This window comes from Nerophis lumbriciformis, linkage group LG07, assembly GCF_033978685.3.
Source record: "Nerophis lumbriciformis linkage group LG07, RoL_Nlum_v2.1, whole genome shotgun sequence".
Classification (NCBI taxonomy): Eukaryota; Metazoa; Chordata; class Actinopteri; order Syngnathiformes; family Syngnathidae; genus Nerophis; species Nerophis lumbriciformis.
In genome coordinates this window covers 50614866-50635891 of record NC_084554.2, presented here as the reverse complement: position 1 = coordinate 50635891, position 21026 = coordinate 50614866, and the positions used below count along the sequence as shown (strand labels likewise).

General features: G+C 33.2%; 1 protein-coding gene across 2 annotated transcripts; it reads right to left on the bottom strand.

Moving 5' to 3' along the window:
• Positions 1 to 9118: 9118 nt before the first annotated feature.
• Positions 9119 to 20549, bottom strand: slc22a13b (solute carrier family 22 member 13b). 2 transcript variants are annotated; one of them, XM_061964884.2, is made up of 10 exons: positions 20158 to 20549; positions 19983 to 20086; positions 18550 to 18704; positions 18315 to 18486; positions 14636 to 14756; positions 12403 to 12506; positions 12111 to 12325; positions 9735 to 9843; positions 9473 to 9667; positions 9199 to 9400 (listed from the first exon to the last, which is right to left on the bottom strand). In XM_061964884.2, exons 1-10 carry the CDS (start codon positions 20530 to 20532, stop codon positions 9340 to 9342), a joined length of 1611 nt encoding a protein of 536 aa, XP_061820868.1. In that variant the 5' UTR covers positions 20533 to 20549; the 3' UTR covers positions 9199 to 9339. The 2 variants fall into 2 exon arrangements, with proteins under 2 accessions (XP_061820869.1, XP_061820868.1); XM_061964885.1 differs by lacking the exons at positions 9473 to 9667; positions 9735 to 9843 and having other exon boundaries at positions 9119 to 9400.
• Between the last annotated feature and the right edge of the window lie 477 nt (positions 20550 to 21026).

The following is a 21026-nucleotide window of genomic DNA, read 5'->3' as shown; positions in this document are numbered from 1 at the left end:
ATCTAAAACCAAGCAACTATTTTTATGGGTTTGCCTGTTTGTGATGTTAAGTTCCTGTTATACAGTATATGCCTTGAGCTCTTATTTTGAAGGCGCTAAGAGCGGAAGTGGTGACACGTTGTGGTGGAGCGAAGAAAGGAAATAAAAGTGGTCCTCGTGTAAAACCTCCGCTCCACTACAACGTGTCACCACTTCCGCTCTTAGCGCCTTCAAAATAAGAGCTCAAGGCATATACTGTATAACGGCTTATAACAGGAACTTAACATCACAAAGAGGCAGGTCCATAAAAATAGGTTACACTCGCACTTCGAACCAGGAAGTGAATGTTTTGTTGTTTTAGTCCCACAAAACAACATAATATTCTCTTTCCTTCTTTATCTGTGCTTTCAGTGTTTAAATAACCTACTTTTGAGAAGCTGTTCACTTAAAGGAATAGCGTGAAAGCTCTTGCTAACATAGAAACCGTCAGGTTCAAGCACTGATGACATCTATTAATCAGACAAGAAGCAAGGAATCAATTAGAGACAGAGTTCAATTTAGCTCATGAGGAGAACGCATGGAGCTGAACACTTAGTCACAGTCTCGCCCATACGCTCTAAGGTTCAGCTCTTGCGTCCCTCTATTTATTCAGGAGTTCCACAGTCAACAACACTAAGGCCGCCTCTAAAAGGAGTGGTCACATATATTATGCAAAGCAGGTCCAGGACGCACAATACGTGACGGAATGTGCTGGGGGCACTTGTGATTTTTGCCTTTTCCCCGCTTCGTCTGCGTGTTGGCATCTTATCTTCGTTGAGGTCCTTGAAGTCTCTGCTTTGTCTGCCTGCTGTCAGGTCGTTGAAGTCATTGGTTTTAGCGGGCTAAAACAAAGATAACATCTACGGCTGAGGCCACCCCTCAGACAAGAAGTCTTTGTCCTTGCACAGATTAGAAAAGTCCAACTTGAGCACAATAGCTAAATAACTAAAGCAACGGACTTGAAGCATACTAGAGTTAGTGTGATAATATATACATAATTATTCTAACAACGAAATTTTGCAACTTCACCTAATTGGTCCAAAAAATATTTTTTGCAAATCAATTAATTATCTGCAAATAATTTGCCGTTGTCTAGTGTCTGTGCTGTGTAGAATTAGGTAGCAGCAGGTAGTTCATTGCTTTGTAGAAGTCGGAATGTGTTGAGGATGGTTTTGTCGTGATCCCAATGTGCAGAGCACAGCGGGAGGCAGCGTGCGGGTAAAATGGTATGTAATGATGAAAACAAAAATGAACAAAAGGGAAAGGAAAAGGCACTGTAGCATAGGGATGGCTATGCAAAACAAAAGTAAAAGTCAACTTGCTACAAAGTAAACAAAAAACAGAATGCTGGACGACAGCAAAGACTTACAGCGTGTGGAGCAGAGATGGCGTCCACAAAGTACATCCGTACATGACAATCAACAATGTCCCCACAAAGAAGGATAGCGTCCGCACAACTTAAATAGTCTTGATTGCTAACAAAAATCAGGTCGGGCAATAGCACTCAAAGGAAGGCGTGAAGCTGCTACAGGAAAACACGAACAAAACAGGAAGGGTCACCAAAATAACAGCGCAAGACAGGAACTAAAGCACTACACACAGGAAAACAACAACAAACTCAAAATAAGGCACGACCACCTGGTGGAGTTTCATTTTTTAACCTTAAAAAAATGTGCCTTGGTTCAAAAAAGGTTGAAAAACTAACTAAGTGCACTCAGCAGGGGTGCGTTCAGCACCGCCCGTTGCTTCTTTAGCAACACTTTTTAAGATTAAACAACTCTTTCCCAGGTTCAAAGTGGATGTGTGCGTGTTAATAAATACTTATGTGCGCTTGATTTGTATTATTGCATGCCCCTTTGGCCTCTATTTTACTGCTCGTTATTCCCAATGATCTTAATCTGTCCATCTTGAATCATTGTGCATCTTTATGGACGTCATAAATCAACAATCCAAAACGGCAAAATCCGTGGACGCCAGCAATATTTCAAGATGTGACCTTTTGCAACTTGTGCTTGGTTCTTAGCGTGTTGAATTACACACCTTTGCACGGGGAATTCTACTGCATATTTCACTACCAACAACTGTTCCGAAGGAAAGGGAATTACGACTTTAGTTCGGAGACAACAAGAACAAGAAGCGATGGCTTTTAAACAGCTCGGAACCCCAGCCTTTGAACGTCCCCCCCGGGATTACGTGAGTAAGGAATATCGACGCCGGACTCATTTAACATTTTTAATCCCTTTTTTTCCTCTTTTCAGTGGACGTAAAGGCCGTCACGAAGCATCAAAAGTACAAAATTGCATTCAAAATCATTTTTTTATGATTGAAATTTGTAATTTTTATTTTTTTTGTGTCTATTTTGAAATGATAGTAATGCATTTAAAATAATTTAGATTCAAAAGTAAAAATCTTTCCCATATATAATGTTTTTTTCACTTTTTTTATTTTTTTGCCTATTTTGAAATGATAGTAATACATTAAAAATAATTTAGATTAAAAAGTAAAAATCTTTCCTATGTAATTTTTTAATTTAATTTAATTTTTTTATTTTATTTTATTTTTCTCTCGCCTATTTCGAAATGATTTAAAATAATTTAGATTAAAAAGTAAAAATCTACGGAGCCCCCAAAGGGACATGGGGGAAATATATATTTTTATAATTTTATTTTATTTATTTATTTTTTTTTAGACATGTATCTCGTGCGCACGAGAAACTTTTTATAATGTTATTTAAAAAAAAGAAGAAAGTATAATATATATGTATATATATGTATCTCGTGTGCACGAGAAAGTTTCTTGTGCGCATGAGATACATGTCTAAAAAATAAATAAATAAATACAATTTATTTTTAAAAAAAATTCCTCCATGTCCCTTTAGGGCCTCCGTAAAAATCTTTCCCTTATATAATATTTTTTTTCCTTTTTTTAATAATTTTTTTTTTGCCTCTTTTGAAATGATAGTAATGCGTTTAAAAGAATTTTGATTGAAAAGTAAAAATCTTTCCCATATATATTTTTTTTCATTTTTTAATTTTTTTTTTTTAACAAAGCCATTGCTACCAGGTTAATACAAAAAATACTAAATTTAACATGTAATTAAATTACATGTTTTTTTTCTGTCCAATTAAAAGCATGAAAGTTGGATCTTTTGTTGTTTACTTTTATTTAAAAGCACTCATTTATTTGTATTATTTGTTGCCTATTTTGAAATGATAGTAATGCATTTAAAATAATTTAGATTAAAAAGTAAAAACATTTCCCATTTATAATATTTTTTCTCCTTTTTAAAAAAAATGTTTAATGTTTTTTTTTGCCTATTTTGAAATGATAGTAATGCATTTAAAATAATTTAGATTAAAAAGTAAAAATCTTTCCAATATATAATATTTTCTTTCCTTTTTTTTAACAAAGCCATTGCTACCAGGTTCATACAAAAAATACTAAATTTAACATGTAATTAAATTACATGTTTTTTTCTGTCCAATTAAAAGCATGAAAGTTGGATCTTTTGTTGTTTACTTTATTTAAAAGCACTCATTTATTTTTATTGTTTTTTGCCTATTTTGAAATGATAGTAATGCATTTAAAATAATTTAGATTAAAAAGTAAAAATCTTTCCCATATACAATTTTTTTTTTCATTGTTTTAATTTTTTTTTTTAAACCTTTTTTTTTTTTTGCCTATTTTGAAATGATAATAACGCATTTAAAATAATTTAGATTAAAAAGTAAAAATCTTTCCCAAAAATATTTTTTTTTTCCTTTTTTTTAACAAAACCATCGCTACCAGGTTCATACAAAAAATACTAAATTTAACATGTAATAAAATGACATGTTTTTTTCTGTCCAATTAAAAGCATGAACGTTGGATCTTTTGTTGTTTACTTTTATTCAAAATCACTCATTTAAAAAAAAAAAATGTTTTGCCTATTTTGAAATCTTAGTAATGCACTTAAAATAATTTAGATTAAAAAGTAAAAATATTTCCCATATATATTTTTTTTTTTTCCTTTTTTTAATTTTTTTTTGCCTATTTTGAAATGATAGTAATGCATTTAAAATAATTTAGATTAAAAAGTAAAAATATTTCCCATGGATAATATTTTCTTTCCTTTTTTTTAACAAAGCCATTGCTACCAGGTTCATACAAAAAAATACTAAATTTAACATGTAATAAAATTACATGTTTTTTTCTGTCCAATTAAAAGCATGAAAGTTGGATCTTTTGTTGTTTACGTTTATTTAAAAACACTCATTTATTTTTATTATTATTTGCCTATTTTGAGATGATAGTAATGCATTTAAAATAATTTAGATTAAAAAGTAAAAATCTTTCCCATTTACAATATTTTTTTCCTTGTTTTAATTTGTTTTTTAATCTTTTATTTTTTTTGCCTATTTTGAAATGATAGTAACGCATTTAAAATGATTTAGATTAAAAAGTAAAAATGTTTCCCATATATATATTTTTTCCCTTTTTTTTAACAAAGCCATTGCTACCAGGTTCATACAAAAAATACTAAATTTAACATGTAATTAAAATCACATGTTTTTTTCTGTCCAATTAAAAGCATGAACGTTGGATCTTTTGTTGTTTACTTTTATTCAAAATCAATCATTTAAAAAAAAAAATGTTTTGCCTATTTTGAAATCTTAGTAATGCATTTAAAATAATTTAGATTAAAAAGTAAAAATCTTTCCCATATATAATTTGTTTTCCCTTTTTTTAATTTTTTTTAATGTTTTTTTTTGTTGCCTATTTTGAAATGATAGTAATGCATTTAAAATAATTTAGATTAAAAAGTAAAAATCTTTCCCATATATAATATTTTCTTTCCTTTTTTTTAACAAAGCCATTGCTACCAGGTTCATACAAAAAATACTAAATTTAACATGTAATTTAATTACATGTTTTTTTCTGTCCAATTAAAAGCATGAAAGTTGGATCTTTTGTTGTTTACTTTTATTTAAAAGCACTCATTTATTTTTATTATTTTTTGCCTCTTTTGAAATGATAGTAATGCGTTTAAAATAATTTTGATTAAAAAGTAAAAATCTTTCCCATATATATATTTTTTCCTTTTTTACATTTTTTTTTTAACAAAGCCATTGCTACCAGGTTCATACAAAAAATACTAAATGTAACATGTAATTAAATCACATGTTTTTTTTCTGTCCAATTAAAAGCATGAATGTTGGATCTTTTGTTGTTTACTTTTATTCAAAATCAAACATTTAAAAAAAAATGTTTTGCCTATTTTGAAATCTTAGTAATGCATTTAAAATAATTTAGATTAAAAAGTAAAAATCTTTCCCATATATAATTTTTTTTTTCCTTTTTTTAATTTTTTTAATGTTTTTTTTTTGCCTATTTTGAAATGATAGTAATGCATTTAAAATAATTTAGATTAAAAAGTAAAAATCTTTCCCATATATAATATTTTCTTTCCTTTTTTTTAACAAAGCCATTGCTACCAGGTTCATACAAAAAATACTAAATTTAACATGTAATTAAATTACATGTTTTTTTCTGTCCAATTAAAAGCATGAAAGTTGGATCTTTTGTTGTTTACTTTTATTCAAAATCAAACATTTAAAAAAAAAAATGTTTTGCCTATTTTGAAATTTTAGTAATGCATTTAAAATAATTTAGATTAAAAAGTAAAAATATTTCCCATATATAATTTTTTTTTTCCATTTAAAAAAAAAAATTTAATGTTTTTTTTTTCCTATTTTGAAATGATAGTAATGCATTTAAAATAATTTAGATTAAAAAGTAAAAATCTTTCCCATATATAAAATGTTCTTTCCTTTTTTTTAACAAAGCCATAGCTACCAGGTTGATACAAAAAATACTAAATTTAACATGTAATTAAATTACATGTTTTTTTCTGTCCAATTAAAAGCATGAAAGTTGGATCTTTTGTTGTTTACTTTTATTTAAAAGCACTCGTTTATTTTTATTATTTTTTGCCTATTTTGAAATGATAGTAATGCATTTAAAATAATTTAGATTAAAAAGTAAAAATCGTTCCCATATACAATATTTTTTTTCCTTGTTTTAATTTTTTTTTAAATCTTTTATTTTTTTGTCTATTTTGAAATGATAGTAACGCATTTAAAATAATTTAGATTAAAAAGTAAAAATCTTTCCCATAAATAATATTTTTTTTCCTTTTTTTTAACAAAGCCATTGCTACCACGTTCATACAAAAAATACTAAATTTAACATGTAATTAAATCACATGTTTTTTTTCTGTCCAATTAAAAGCATGAACGTTGGATCTTTTGTTGTTTACTTTTATTCAAAATCAATCATTTAAAAAAAAAATGTTTTGCCTATTTTGAAATCTTAGTAATGCATTTAAAATAATTTAGATTAAAAAGTAAAAATCTTTCCCATATATATATATTTTTTTCCTTTTTTTAATTTTTTTAATGTTTTTTTTTTTGCCTATTTTGAAATGATAGTAATGCATTTAAAATAATTTAGATTAAAAAGTAAAAATCTCTCCCATATATAATATTTTCTTTCCTTTTTTTTAACAAAGCCATTGCTACCAGGTTCATACAAAAAATACTAAATTTAACATGTAATTAAATTACATGTTTTTTTCTGTCCAATTAAAAGCATGAAAGTTGGATCTTTTGTTGTTTACTTTTATTTAAAAGCACTCATTTATTTTTTATTATTTTTTGCCTATTTTGAAATGATAGTAATGCATTTAAAATAATTTAGATTAAAAAGTAAAAATATTTCCCATATACAATATTTTTTTTCCTTGTTTTAATTTTTTTAAATCTTTTATTTTTTTTGCCTATTTTGAAATGATAGTAACGCATTTAAAATAATTTAGATTAAAAAGTAAAAATCTTTCCCATATATATATTTTTTTTCCTTTTTTTTTAACAAAGCCATCGCTACCAGGTTCATACAAAAAATACTAAATTTAACATGTATTAAAATTACATGTTTTTTTCTGTCCAATTAAAAGCATGAAAGTTGGATCTTTTGTTGTTTACTTTATTTAAAAGCACTCATTTATTTTTATTATTTTTTGCCTATTTTGAAATGATAGTAATGCATTTAAAATAATTTAGATTAAAAAGTAAAAATCTTTCCCATATACAATATTTTTTTTCCTTGTTTTAATTTTTTTTTTTAATCTTTTTTTTTTTTTGCCTATTTTGAAATGATAGTAACGCATTTAAAATAATTTAGATTAAAAAGTAAAAAATCTTTCCCATATATATATTTTTTTTCCTTTTTTTAACAAAGCCATCGCTACCAGGTTCATACAAAAAATATTAAATTTAACATGTAATTAAATTCCATGTTTTTTTCTGTCCAATTAAAAGCCTGAACGTTGGATCTTTTGTTGTTTACTTTTATTCAAAATCAATCATTTAAAAAAAAAAAAAATTGTTTTGCCTATTTTGAAATCTTAGTAATGCATTTAAAATAATTAAGATTAAAAAGTAAAAATCATTCCCATATATAATGTTTTTTTTCCTTTTTTCAATTTTTTTAATTAATGTATTTATTTTTTGCCTATTTTGAAATGATAGTAATGCATTTAAAATAATTTAGATTAAAAAGTAAAAATCTTTCCCATATATTTTTTTTTCTTTTTTTTTTAACAAAGCCATTGCTACCAGGTTCATACAAAATATACAAAATTTAACATGTAATTAAATTACATGTTTTTTTTCTGTCCAATTAAAAGCATGAAAGTTGGATCTTTTGTTGTTTACTTTATTTAAAAGCACTCGTTTATTTTTATTATTTTTTGCCTATTTTGAAATGACAGTAATGCATTTAAAATAATTTAGATTAAAAAGTAAAAATATTTCCCATATATAATTTTTTTTTTCCTTTTTTAAATTTTTTTAATGTTTTTTTTTGCCTATTTTGAAATGATAGTAATGCATTTAAAATAATTTAGATTAAAAAGTAAAAATCTTTCCCATATATATTTTTTTTCCTTTTTTTTTAACAAAGCCATTGCTACCAGGTTCATACAAAAAATACAAAATTTAACATGTAATTTAATTACATGTTTTTTTCTGTCCAATTAAAAGCATGAAAGTTGGATCTTTTGTTGTTTACTTATATTTAAAAGCACTCATTTATTTGTATTATTTTTTTGCCTATTTTGAGATGATAGTAATGCATTTTAAATAATTTAGATTAAAAAGTAAAAATCTTTCCCATTTACAATATTTTTTTTCCTTGTTTTAATTTGTTTTTTAATCTTTTTTTTTTTTGCCTATTTTGAAATGATAGTAACGCATTTAAAATAATTTAGATTAAAAAGTAAAAATATTTCCCATATATATATTTTTTCCCTTTTTTTTAACAAAGCCATTGCTACCAGGTTCATACAAAAAATACTAAATTTAACATGTAATTAAATTACATGGTTTTTTTCTGTCCAATTAAAAGCATGAACGTTGGATCTTTTGTTGTTTACTTTTATTCAAAATCAATCATTTAAAAAAAAAATGTTTTGCCTATTTTGAAATCTTAGTAATGCATTTAAAATAATTTAGATTAAAAAGTAAAAATATTTCCCATTTATAATTTTTTTTTTTCCTTTTTAAAATTTTTTTTTAATTTTTTTTTTGCCTATTTTGAAATGATAGTAATGCATTTAAAATAATTTAGATTAAAAAGTAAAAATCTTTCCCATATATAAAATTTTCTTTCCTTTTTTTTAACAAAGCCATTGCTACCAGGTTCATACAAAAAATACTAAATTTAACATGTAATTAGATTACATGTTTTTTTCTGTCCAATTAAAAGCATGAAAGTTGGATCTTTTATTGTTTACTTTTATTTAAAAGCATTCTTCTTCTTTTTTGCCTATTTTGAAATGATAGTAATGCATTTAAAATAATTTAGATTAAAAAGTAAAAATCTTTCCCATATATAATTTTTTCCCCCCTTTTTTTAACAAAGCCATTGCTACCAGGTTCATACAAAAAATACAAAATTTAACATGTAATTTAATTACATGTTTTTTTTTCTGTCCAATTAAAAGCATGAACGTTGGATATTTTGTTGTTTACTTTTATTTAAAAGCACTCATGTTCACGATTATTGCACTGTTTTTACTTCAATGTAAACAGGAGTACAGAACGAGTACACATCATAAAACGACGTGTTAATTTTCAAAAGTCCAAAAAAAAGAGAGCGTGAAAAATAATAATAAAGAAATTAAAATGTAAAAAAAGTCCAATAAGAGAGAAAAATCTTGAGGATTTGATGTTTTCTCCTGTGTTGGCGAGCGGCTGTTGCCATGGTAACAGTGCATCTCCGCTAGAAGGGCGTGTCCTTTTCTCCGTCCTCCTCGCGGCCGCCGCTTCCGGCGCCGTCTTGCCTGCAAGACAAAGCGAAGGGCGTTGATGCTATGAGCTGTCGTGGGGCCTCAGCGTCATGACGTCATCATTACGTCATCTCGGCGTGATCCTGCAGCTCCGCGCCGTGCGTCTCCGGCAGCAGCAAACACAGGAGCCCGGCGCTGACGGGCACCGCACCATATAAGGACATGGGGATGACGTCATGGTAGGCGTGGAGCAGTCGGATCAGCGGCGCCAGGACGCCCCCGACGCGCGCGCACATGGAGTTGAGGCCCACGCCGTTCTGCCTGGCAACACGCGCGTCGTTCCGTGACGCGGTTGTGACGTCATGGATCATCGCGCGCACGCGCTTACCTCAGCGTGGTGGGATAAAGTTCCGCCGTGTAAACGAACACGATGGAGAAGCAGGCGGTGGCGGCGAATTTCCCGATGACGGCGATGGCCGTGGCCACCGCGGGGAGATCTGAAGACCACGTGCGTGGGAGAAAAACAACAAGAAGTTCAGGAATTACGTCATTTGGTCGCATTTCAGTCTGGTCAGAAGCGCATTGAACACGCCGACCAGCAGAGGGCGCCATCACTAAATATTTTTGACTTTTTTTTTTTTTTTACTCCAAAAAAAGCAATTTAAAGAAAATGTATCAATTTTTTTTTTTTACTTTTACTTTGTGACAAAATGCCAAAAATAGTGCGAGGGGAAAAAAGCATTTAAATTCTGTGATGTATTTTTTTTTTGTCTGAATATACAAAAAATAATTTAATTCGACTGAATATATATGAAATAATATAATTACATCTGAATTTACACAAATTAATATAATTACATCTGAATATATATAAAATAATATAATTACATCTGAATATATATCAAAATAATAAAATCTGAATATATATATATATATATATATATATATATATATATATATATATATATATATAAAATAATATATAAAATAATATAACTACATCTTAATATATATAAAATAATTACATCTGAATATATACAAAATAATATAATTACATCTGAATATACATAAAATAATATTATTACATCTGAATAAAAATAAAATAATATTACTTTAATAAAAGCATGTGTATTTTATATTATTTACAAAAATAACTCGAAATTAAAGATGTTAAGATTTATTCTGTTTTTCTGGCAAACATAATAAAATAAGTCATCAGGATTAAAATGTGTGGGTTTTTTTTTGTTTATGTGGAAAACCTAACATTAATAAACAATTATGAACTTACAAAAGCACGTATTTGATATCATTAATAAAATATTATTAAATTGTTATTTCTTTCTGTTTATCTGGAAAACAGAAAATAGTTAATAAGAATAATAAACTCACAAGAAGCAAATATGTCATTGAAAATAAATACAAATTGCAGAGAAGAAACAGTATTTATATTTCATATTATTTACAAAAATAACTGAATAATTGTGGATGTTAAAATGTGTTATTTTTGTTTGTTTGCATGGAAAACCTATTAAAATAATTAATAAAAATAATGAATATATTGGATAGAAATGCCTAATAAAATAATGAACTCACAGAAAATATATTTCATATCATTAAAGAATGAGTTATAATTGTGGGTGTTAAAATATGTTATTTTTGTCTGTTTGTATGGAAAACGTATTAAAATATTTAATACAAATGATGAACTCACAGAAGCAGATATATTATATCATTAAAAAAAAATTAAAATTGTGGACATTCAAATGTTTTTTTTTTGTCTGTTTATATGGAAAACTTATTAAAATAATGAATACAAATATTGAACTCACAGAAACGGATATATTATATCATTAAAAATAAGTTAAAAATGTTTATGTTAAAATGTGTTATTTTTGTCTGTTTGTATGGAAAACTTATTAAAATAATTAATACAAATAATGAACTCACAGAAACGGATATATTATATCATTAAAAATAAGTTAAAATTGTAGATGTTAAAATGTGTTATTTTTGTCTGTTTGTATGGAACACTCATAAAAAAATTAATAAAAAATGATGAACTCACAGAGGCATATATTTTATATTAAAGTAAAAATAAAAATCAGATGTTAAATTGTTTTTTGTTTGTTTATATGGAAAACATATAATTAATACATATAGTGAACTCACAAGAGTCATATATAACTTCATTAAAAATAAGTTAAAATTGTGAAGGTTGAATTGTGTTTAACTGGAATTATTATAAAAATAATTAATAAAAATGATTAACTCACAGAGGCATATATTTCATATTAAAAATACAACTTTTAAAAAACAGATGTTAAATTTTGTTATTTTTTCGGTTTATATGGTAAAAAAAAAAAACTCACAAGAAGCATATATTATTTCATAAAAAAATAAGAAAAAATTGTTAGTGTTAAAATTTGTTATTTTTGTACATTTATCTGAAAAACTTATAAAAAAAAAACAATTATTAAAAATGAACTTTAACAGATGTTAAATTGTGCTATTTTTTCGCTTTATATGGAAAAAAGAACTCACAGAGGCATATATTTCATATCATTAAAAAATGAGTAAAAAATTGCAGATGTTAAATTGTGTTAATTAGTTTATCTACAACACGTATAAAAATAATCCATCAAACGAATGAACTCATTATATCAATAAACAGCCATTTTTGTTTTTTATGTAAACAACGTGAAGGTTGATTGTTGTTTTTGTGCTAAAAAGATAAAATATACAAAAGTGTGTGTGTGTGTGTGACCTTTGGGCACGGCGATGCTGGCGAGGCAGGCGGCGCCCGCAAACATCAACAATCCGGCCTGGCCCGGCCGCCTGCCAAAGCGCTGGATGAGCGGCAGAGAGCCGAGTCGAGCAGGAATCTCCACCAGGCCGAAGATGAACTGGGTCAAGTAGACGTCGACACCAAAGTTCCCCACGTTAAGACTCAGGCCGTAGTAGACCAGGCTGGTGCCAAACCTGCCACGCACACACTTTCACCTTCTGTCTGCCATGTGGACACGATGACATCATCAATCAAAGATGGAAATATTCACCAGATGTAACTCATCACCAGCGCTCGTTTTCTCAAGTAGGAAATCCTGAAGATGTCCAACATGCTTTGTCTGCTTCCTCTGTGGGGACACGCCTCCATCTCCAGCTGATCACACACACACATACTGGAAATCTACATATATACATACATATACATACTGTGTATAATTATTTATATATATATATATTTGTGTTAGATGTAAATATAAACGGAATACAATGATTTGCAAATCCTTTTCAACCCATATTCAGTTGAATGCACTACAAAAACAACATATTTGATGTTCAAACTCATAAACGTTTTTATTTTTTTTGCAAATAATAATTAACTTAGAATTTCATGGCTGCAACACGTGCCAAAGTAGTTGGGAAAGGGCATGTTCACCACTGTGTTACATCGCCTTTTCTTTTAACAACACTCAATAAACGATTGGGAACTGAGGAAACTAATTGTTGAAGCTTCGAAAGTGGAATTATTTCCCATTCTTGTTTTACGTAGAGCTTCAGTAGTTCAACATACTGTCGTATTTTACGCTTCATAATGCGCCACACATTTTCGATGGGAGACAGGTCTGGACTGCAGGCGGGCCAGGAAAGTACCCGCACTCTTTTTTTTACGAAGCCACGCTGTTGTAACACGTGCTGAATGTGGCTTGGCATTGTCCTGCTGAAATAAGCAGGGGCGTACATGAAAAAGACGGCGCTTAGATGGCAGCATATGTTGTTCCAAAACCTGTATGTACCTTTCAGCATTAATGGCGCCTTCACAGATGTGTAAGTTACCCATGTCTTGGGCACTAATGCACCCCCATACCATCACAGATGCTGGCTTTTCAACTTTGCGTCGATAAGAGTCTGGATAGTTCGCTTCCCCTTTGGTCCGAATGACACGATGTCGAATATTTCCAAAAACAATTTGAAATGTGGACTCGTCAAACCACAGAACACTTTTCCACTTTGCATGAGTCCATCTTAGATGATCTCGGGCCCAGAGAAGCCGGCGGCATTTCTGGGTGTTGTTGATAAATGGCTCTCGCTTTGCATAGTAGAGCTTTAACTTGCACTTACAGATGTAGCGACAAACTGTATTTAGTGACAGTGGTTTTCTGAATTGTTCCTGAGCCCATGTGGTGATATCCTTTAGAGATTGATGTCGGTTTTTGATACAGTGCCGTCTGAAGGATCGAAGGTCACGGTCATTCAATGTTGGTTTCCGGCCATGCTGCTTACGTGGAGTGATTTCTCCAGATTCTCTGAACCTTTTGATGATATTATGGACCGTAGATGTTGAAATCCCTAAATTTCTTGCAATTGCACTTTGAGAAACGTTGTTCTTAAACTGTTCGACTATTTGCTCGCGCAGTTGTGGACAAAGGGGTGTACCTCGCCCCATCCTTTCTTGTGAAAGACTGAGCATTTTTTGGGAAGTTGTTTTTATACCCAATCATGGCACCCACCTGTTCCCAATTAGCCTGCACACCTGTGGGATGTTCCAAATAAGTGTGTGATGAGCATTCCTCAACTTTATCAGTATTTATTGCCACCTTTCCCAACTTCTTTGTCACGTGTTGCTGGCATCAAATTCTAAAGTTAATGATTATTTGCAAAAAAAAAAAAAAATGTTTATCAGTTTGAACATCAAATATGTTGTCTTTATAGCATATTCAACTGAATATGGGTTGAAAATTATTTGCAAATCATTGTATTCCGTTTATATTTATATCTAACACAATTTCCCAACTCATATGGAAACAGGGTTTGTATGTACGTATATATATATATATATATATATATATATATATATATATATATATATATATATATATATATATATATATATATATATATATATATATATATATATATATATATATATATATATATATATATATATATATGTCTTAAGGTACATACAGGTTTTGGAACAACATATGCTGCCATCTAAGCGCCGTCTTTTTCATGGACGCCCCTGCTTATTTCAGCAAGACAATGCCAAGCCACATTCAGCACGTGTTACAACAGCGTGGCTTCGTAAAAAAAGAGTGCGGGTACTTAAATGGTCCGCCTGCAGTCCAGACCTGTCTCCCATCGAAAATGTGTGGCGCATTATGAAGCGTAAAATAGCACATACATATATATATATATATATATATATATATATATATATATATATATATATATATCATAAATGTTGCATATTTGCTATTTGAGGTGTATGAAAATAAAGGTATTGACCTTGTCCAGCAGATGTTGTGAGATGGTCCTGCCGTTGACCTTTGCTGCTCTCCTCAGTTCCTTCACGGCTTCCTCCTTTCTGCCCTGAGTGAGGAGCCAGCGAGCAGATTCTGGCAGGAACCTGCAGTGCGTGTTGAGGTTTAGTGGTCACAGTGAGCAGAAGGTGATTTTTTTTCTCTCTCTTTGATGCGTCTGAAAGAGTGGCAGCACATCACAGTAGCTCCTTTGAATTCCTTCATGTTACTTTTATTTTTGGTATTATTATATTTCTCTTTTCTTGCTTTTTTTATCACTTATCTTTTCCATTAACAATTAATTATGGGTTTTGGGCGCTTTTGTGTGTTTTCGTTTTTCGTACATATTACTGTAAAGGAGTGTTTGTATGCCGGACATCGAACTTCTGGCTGTTGGAATTCCACCATATTATTTGCCAAGGGAGTTTACTTCTGTAATCTTCACCGGAGTGTACATCCCTCCTTCTGCAGACGAGGCTGCTGCTTGCGACACCATTCATGCCACTCTTGCTAGGCAACAGACCAAACACCCCGATTCCCTTGTTCTCATTTGGGGTGACTTTAATCATGCTTCTTTGGACTCAATTTTACCCACTATTTTTATTTTCGGGTCTCCCTATGTCTAGCATTAAAAGATTACAATTGGTACAAAATGCGGCTGCTAGACTTTTGACAAGAACAAGAAAGTTTGATCATATTACGCCTATACTGGCTCACCTGCACTGGCTTCCTGTGCACTTAAGATGTGACTTTAAGGTTTTACTACTTACGTATAAAATACTACACGGTCTAGCTCCGTCCTATCTTGTCGATTGTATTGTACCATATGTCCCGGCAAGAAATCTGCGTTCAAAGAACTCCGGCTTATTAGTGATTCCCAGAGCCCAAAAAAAGTCTGCGGGCTATAGAGCGTTTTCTATTTGGGCTCCAGTACTATGGAATGCCCTCCCGGTAACAATTAGAGATGCTACCTCAGTAGAAGCATTTAAGTCCCATCTTAAAACTCATTTGTATGCTCTAGCCTTTAAATAGACCCCCCTTTAGACCAGTTGATCTGCCGTTTCTTTTCTTTTCTCCTCTGCTCCCCTCTTCCTTGTGGGGGGGGGGGGGGGGGGGGGGGGGGGCACAGGTCCGGTGACCATGGATGAAGTGCTGGCTGTCCAGAGTCGGGACCCGGGGTGGACCGCTCGCCTGTGCATCGGCTGGGAACATCTCTGCGCTGCTGACCTGTCTCCGCTCGGGATGGTGTCCTGCTGGCCCCACTATGGACTGGACTCTTACTATTATGTTGGATCCACTATGGACTGGACTCTTACTATTATGTTGGATCCACTATGGACTGGACTCTCACAATATTATGTCAGACCCACTCGACATCCATTGCATTCGGTCTCCCCTAGAGGGGGGGAGGGGGGGGGGGGGGGGGTTCCCCACATATGCGGTCCACAAATGCGGTCAATATGTGCACTGTGTAACACGGGACAATACAACTCTGGACCTACTCTATGCTAATTCAAAAGATGCATATAGTGCCACTGCCCTGCTCAGCTGACTGAGATTCTACACTTCATCTTCAACCTGAGTCGGAAGTTAGAAAGGATACCAGCGGTATTGAAAACATCCTGCTTAGTGCCGGTGCCCCAGAAGCCCAACCCATCGGGCTTGAATCTTCAGACCGGTTAACCTGACGTCTCATGTCTTGAAGGTTCTCGAGAGACTTGTGCTGGATCAGCTGAGACCCTTGGTGACTCCTTCCCTGGACCCTCTACAGTTTGCATATCAGCCCCATGTAGGAGTGGATGATGCTGTTATCTACCTTCTGCATCGTGCTCACTCTCATCTGGATGTGAGGATCATGTTCTTTGATTTCTCCAGAGCCTTTAACACCATTCAGCCAATTCCGATGAGTGACAAGTTGCTCAGGATGGGTGTTAGTTCATCCATTGTCACCTGGATTACTGATTACTTTGTCTGACAGGCCCCAGTTTCTGCGACTGGGGAGCTCCCTGTCGGATACTGTGGTCAGTGGTGTAGGGGCTCCACAGGGGACCGTCCTGTCTCCCTTCCTGTTCACCCTGTACACCTCAGACGTCCAGTATAGTTCCAGGTCCTGCCACCTGCAGAAATACTCTGATGACTCTGCTGTAGTCGGGTGTGTTGGCTTACTTAGACTTAGTTCCTCCCATTCCTGTTGGAACATTGGGCGACGAGTCCCCTCCATTTGTTCCGGTCACTGGCGTCCCTTCTTGCTCCATGCCAGCTGACTCCCATCTCTCTCAGGTCTCCCTTGGCTGTTTGTGTCCACGTCTTTTTTGGCCGTCCTCTCTTCCTCTTTCCCCCTTCTGGCACCCAGTCCATTGCCACACTTGCCGGTCTCTCTCTTGGCAGTCGGAGTACGTGTCCAGCCGTTCTCCTTCTCATGTCAGAGACTATGTCAGACAATGGTGCTACCCCTGCCCTTCTCATCACCTCTTCATTGGTGATGTGGTCTCTCCATGAGATCCTCAAGATGTATCTGAGGCACCGTCGGTGGAAGACATCCAGCTGGTTAGTAATGCTTAATGTCTTCATCCACGTCTCACAGGCATAGGTCACTGTAGAGATGACCACTGACATATAGAGGCTCAGCTTTGTGGACGTACTGATAGATTTTGATGACAAGATGTTCCGGAGGCGTTGGAAGACTCCTGCAGCTTTTCCGATTCTGGACCAGAATGGGGTGTATTGGAGAAGGACAGGAATTGGAGTACAGGACACTGATAGCTGACTTTGTGGAGTGGTGTCAGGCAAACCATCTGCTCCTTAATGTGGACAGGACCAAGGAGCTAATCATCGACTTCAAGAAGAAAATGACCCCTGTGGAGCCCATCAACATCCAGGGCCGGGAGGTGGCAGTAGTGGGGCAATACAACAACCTGGGAGATCACTTGAACAGGACAACAGCAAAGCTGTATACAAGAAGGGCATGAGCAGACTCTTTTTTCCTGAGGAAGCTTAGGTCCTATAATGTGTGAAGCAAGCAGTTGAAGATCTTTTATCAGTCTGTTGTGGCCAGTGCCCTGTACTTTGCAGTGATTTGTTGGGGGAACAGCACCAGCAAAAGGGACTTAAATCGGTTTGACAAACTGATCCGGAAAGCAAGCCAAACTATTGGCACGCAGTTGGAGGGACAGGAGGACACTGGACAAACTGCAGGCCATCATGGACAATCTTGCCCACCCACTCCACCAGACAATTGAGGGACAGCGGAGCTCATACTCCAACAGACACCTTCAGCTTTGTTCCCACAGTGTGCGATTCAAGAATAGATGATATCTGTCTATTACCTGACACCTTCTATGTTAGCTACCTCTCTTTGTTTATAATGTACATTTTCTGCTGGATCAACTCTTTATTTAATGCTGCAGCCGTTACATATATATAATATAAAAAAATATAATATAATATAATAATAAATCAATGTATATTATATACTGTACACATAATATATAAATATTATATATGTTAAATTTTATATGGTACATGTAAAATGGAACTATGGTAAATTTTTTGTCTACGTTATACCTGCATTATCCTATCCATCCTTTGTAACTGAGCTACTCTGCGGAACAATTTCTCTTGTGGATGAATAAAGTTTGACGAAGTCTAAGAAGAAAAGTGGTGACCAGTAGAGAAGAGGCAGCAGCAGCAGAAGAGGCGAGTAGAGGACAAGTTGCAGGATCCTCCAGTGGGGGATGAGGTAAGCAACACCTGACAGCAGCATCAAGCCCACCGCAGTGAAGGAATGGCTGACGATGGTGCACAGGGCGAACTTGGACGACTCACACCACTCTCCACCTGGGACACAGCACAACATCATCATCAACAACAACAACAACAACAACAACATGTGATATTTACCGATCACAAACGCGTTGGCGATTATTCCCGACAGAGAAAATCCACACAGGAATTTGAGTGTGATGTAAAAATAAATATTTGGAGAAAAGGCAGACGTGACGCCGAACAAGAAGAGAAGAAGATGAGCCAGCAGGACCACAACACGCCGACCGAACCTGCAACATAAACCACAAATATCATTTACACTCAAATATTTTATAGCGACATGAAGGTGTCGGTTTCTTTGATGTATTGTAATCCACAGGAAGATTTTGTCATGACCCGAGATCTACAAACCGGAGAGGAAGCAGGACCTGACCCCCCTCCAGGCACCTTTTCTTTGAACTGTTTTGTAACCAATGGCGGCGGCTGTTTACGACCCCCCTTCCTTTAAAACAGCTGTTGCCATGTAGTCAGGGAAAGTCCAAATAAAAGAGGAGGCGTACAATCTTTGGTGGGTGGGAGACTGTGCAAAGAGTACAGCCCAGACGTTTCTCCTCAATTGAATTCTGTCTCTGTTTAATTCTTTGCTTCTTTGTCTGTTTAATAAATGTCATCAGTGTTTGAACCTGACAATTACAGTCAAATAATTGGCATTTTAAAACACTATGTACACAGAATTGTACATATTTACACTCAAATAATTGACATTTTGAAATACTGCATAACAGCAAGAAAAATAAGAAAGTTGCATTTTCTAATGTTTTTAGGTAAAAAAAAAAGAAAGTACGATTGTCAAACTTGATCGTGTTTATGATAATTAATACAAGTCTTTTCATAAAAATAACTTAATAATACCATTCAAAAGGAATACAATCATAGAATAAGAATATCACATAATTGAGCAGTTGACTTTTGAAAAAAATGTTCAAAATACACAAAGTATGTAAAAAATGTTTGAAGCATTTTTATGACAAATAATGCATATGTCATCATAAATAATAGTCAATAATAAAATGTCTTTAGTTAAAAAAAATCACAAAATAAAAATGTTACATTATTGGGTATTTTGCATTTTTTTAAATACTACTTGAAATACTTTTAATGTAAAAACACAAAATATACAGATCTATGTTCTAAGTTGGCCTTTTTATGATCGTTATGCAAGAATCGTCATAAATACTAGTAAGTGTATCATATAAAAGTCAATAGTCAACATTTTAAGATAAAATAGAAAATGTGCAGTATATAATTTTTTAACATCTGTTTTTAAAATACTTTCAGTGTAAAAATACACAAAATATAATATTTTTATTTAGCATTTTTATGAAGATAACTAATGTAAGTATTGCCATAAATAATAGTCAATATTAACATATGTTCTTCAAAATAAACCCCAATAAAATCATGGAAAATAAATATCATATTGTTGGATATTTGTCAATATCAGCACTTTGCAAAATGGATTGGATGGTGTGAATATGCAAATGAGTATGCAAATGAGGATGAATGACCTGTCAGCCATGGCCCCCAGCACCAAGGCCCCCACAAGAAGTCCGGCCATGTAGACGGACTGGGACGCTTCGATGAAGGAACTTCTGTCACACACCAGCTGGAACTGACAAGAAGAGAAAGGTGACGACGGACGATAAGTGAGCATGAGCGCCGGACGCCATGACGACCCCTAACCTCAGTGACCACGCTGGAGGCTCCCGGCGGCGCCTCAAAGGTGGAGCCGTTGAGGCACGGCGTGGTGTGGTTGAGGCCGTACTCCACGATGGTGTCCAGGTCCCAGGGCACGGGCGTGAACATCAAGCAGGCGTGGAAAGTTCCGTCCGGGCGGCGAGGGAGACTCAGCTCCTTCTGCCTCTGCAGGCTGAGGTTGGCTCCTCGCTCCAGGATCCAGGAGGTGTCGCAGAAGTTGGGGAAGGCCAGGCCCGTGAACACCTGGCCGATGACGTCGAAGGCGATGAAGAAGCTGGGGATGCACAAGATGGCCACCAGACGCTTTTGGAAGAAGCCAAACTCTCCCACCTCCTGGAGGATGTGAGCGAAGGAGCTCATGGCGGACGTCTGGCGGAACAACGTGCGGCTGCAATGTGAGCGCCGCTCGCAACTTGGTTAATCTTTAACCCCGCTATCACGTTTTTGCAATGATTGCAACTCTTCTTTTACTTGCTGACATTTTTAGAAAATCTGAAATATTTCCTGGTTAAAAACACACGTCGTCATTAGCGCTTCATCTGCATTACAACTTGCTTTTAAACTCTTTTTCTAAACAATTCATCTTCATAAGAATACATTTTAAAAAATGTTTTATTTTAAAACAATTCGTTTTTTTAAACAATATTTTCTAAAAAAAAAAAACATTTTTAAAACAATCTTCTTTTCTAAAAAAAACAACATTTTTTAAGACATTATTATTTCAAAACACTAACTGAATATATTTTTAAAACAAACAATAGCTTTAAAAAATATTATTTTTAAAACTGACTTCATAAAACAATGTTATTTTTAAGACAATACAATTTAAAAAGTTATTTTTAAAACAATATATA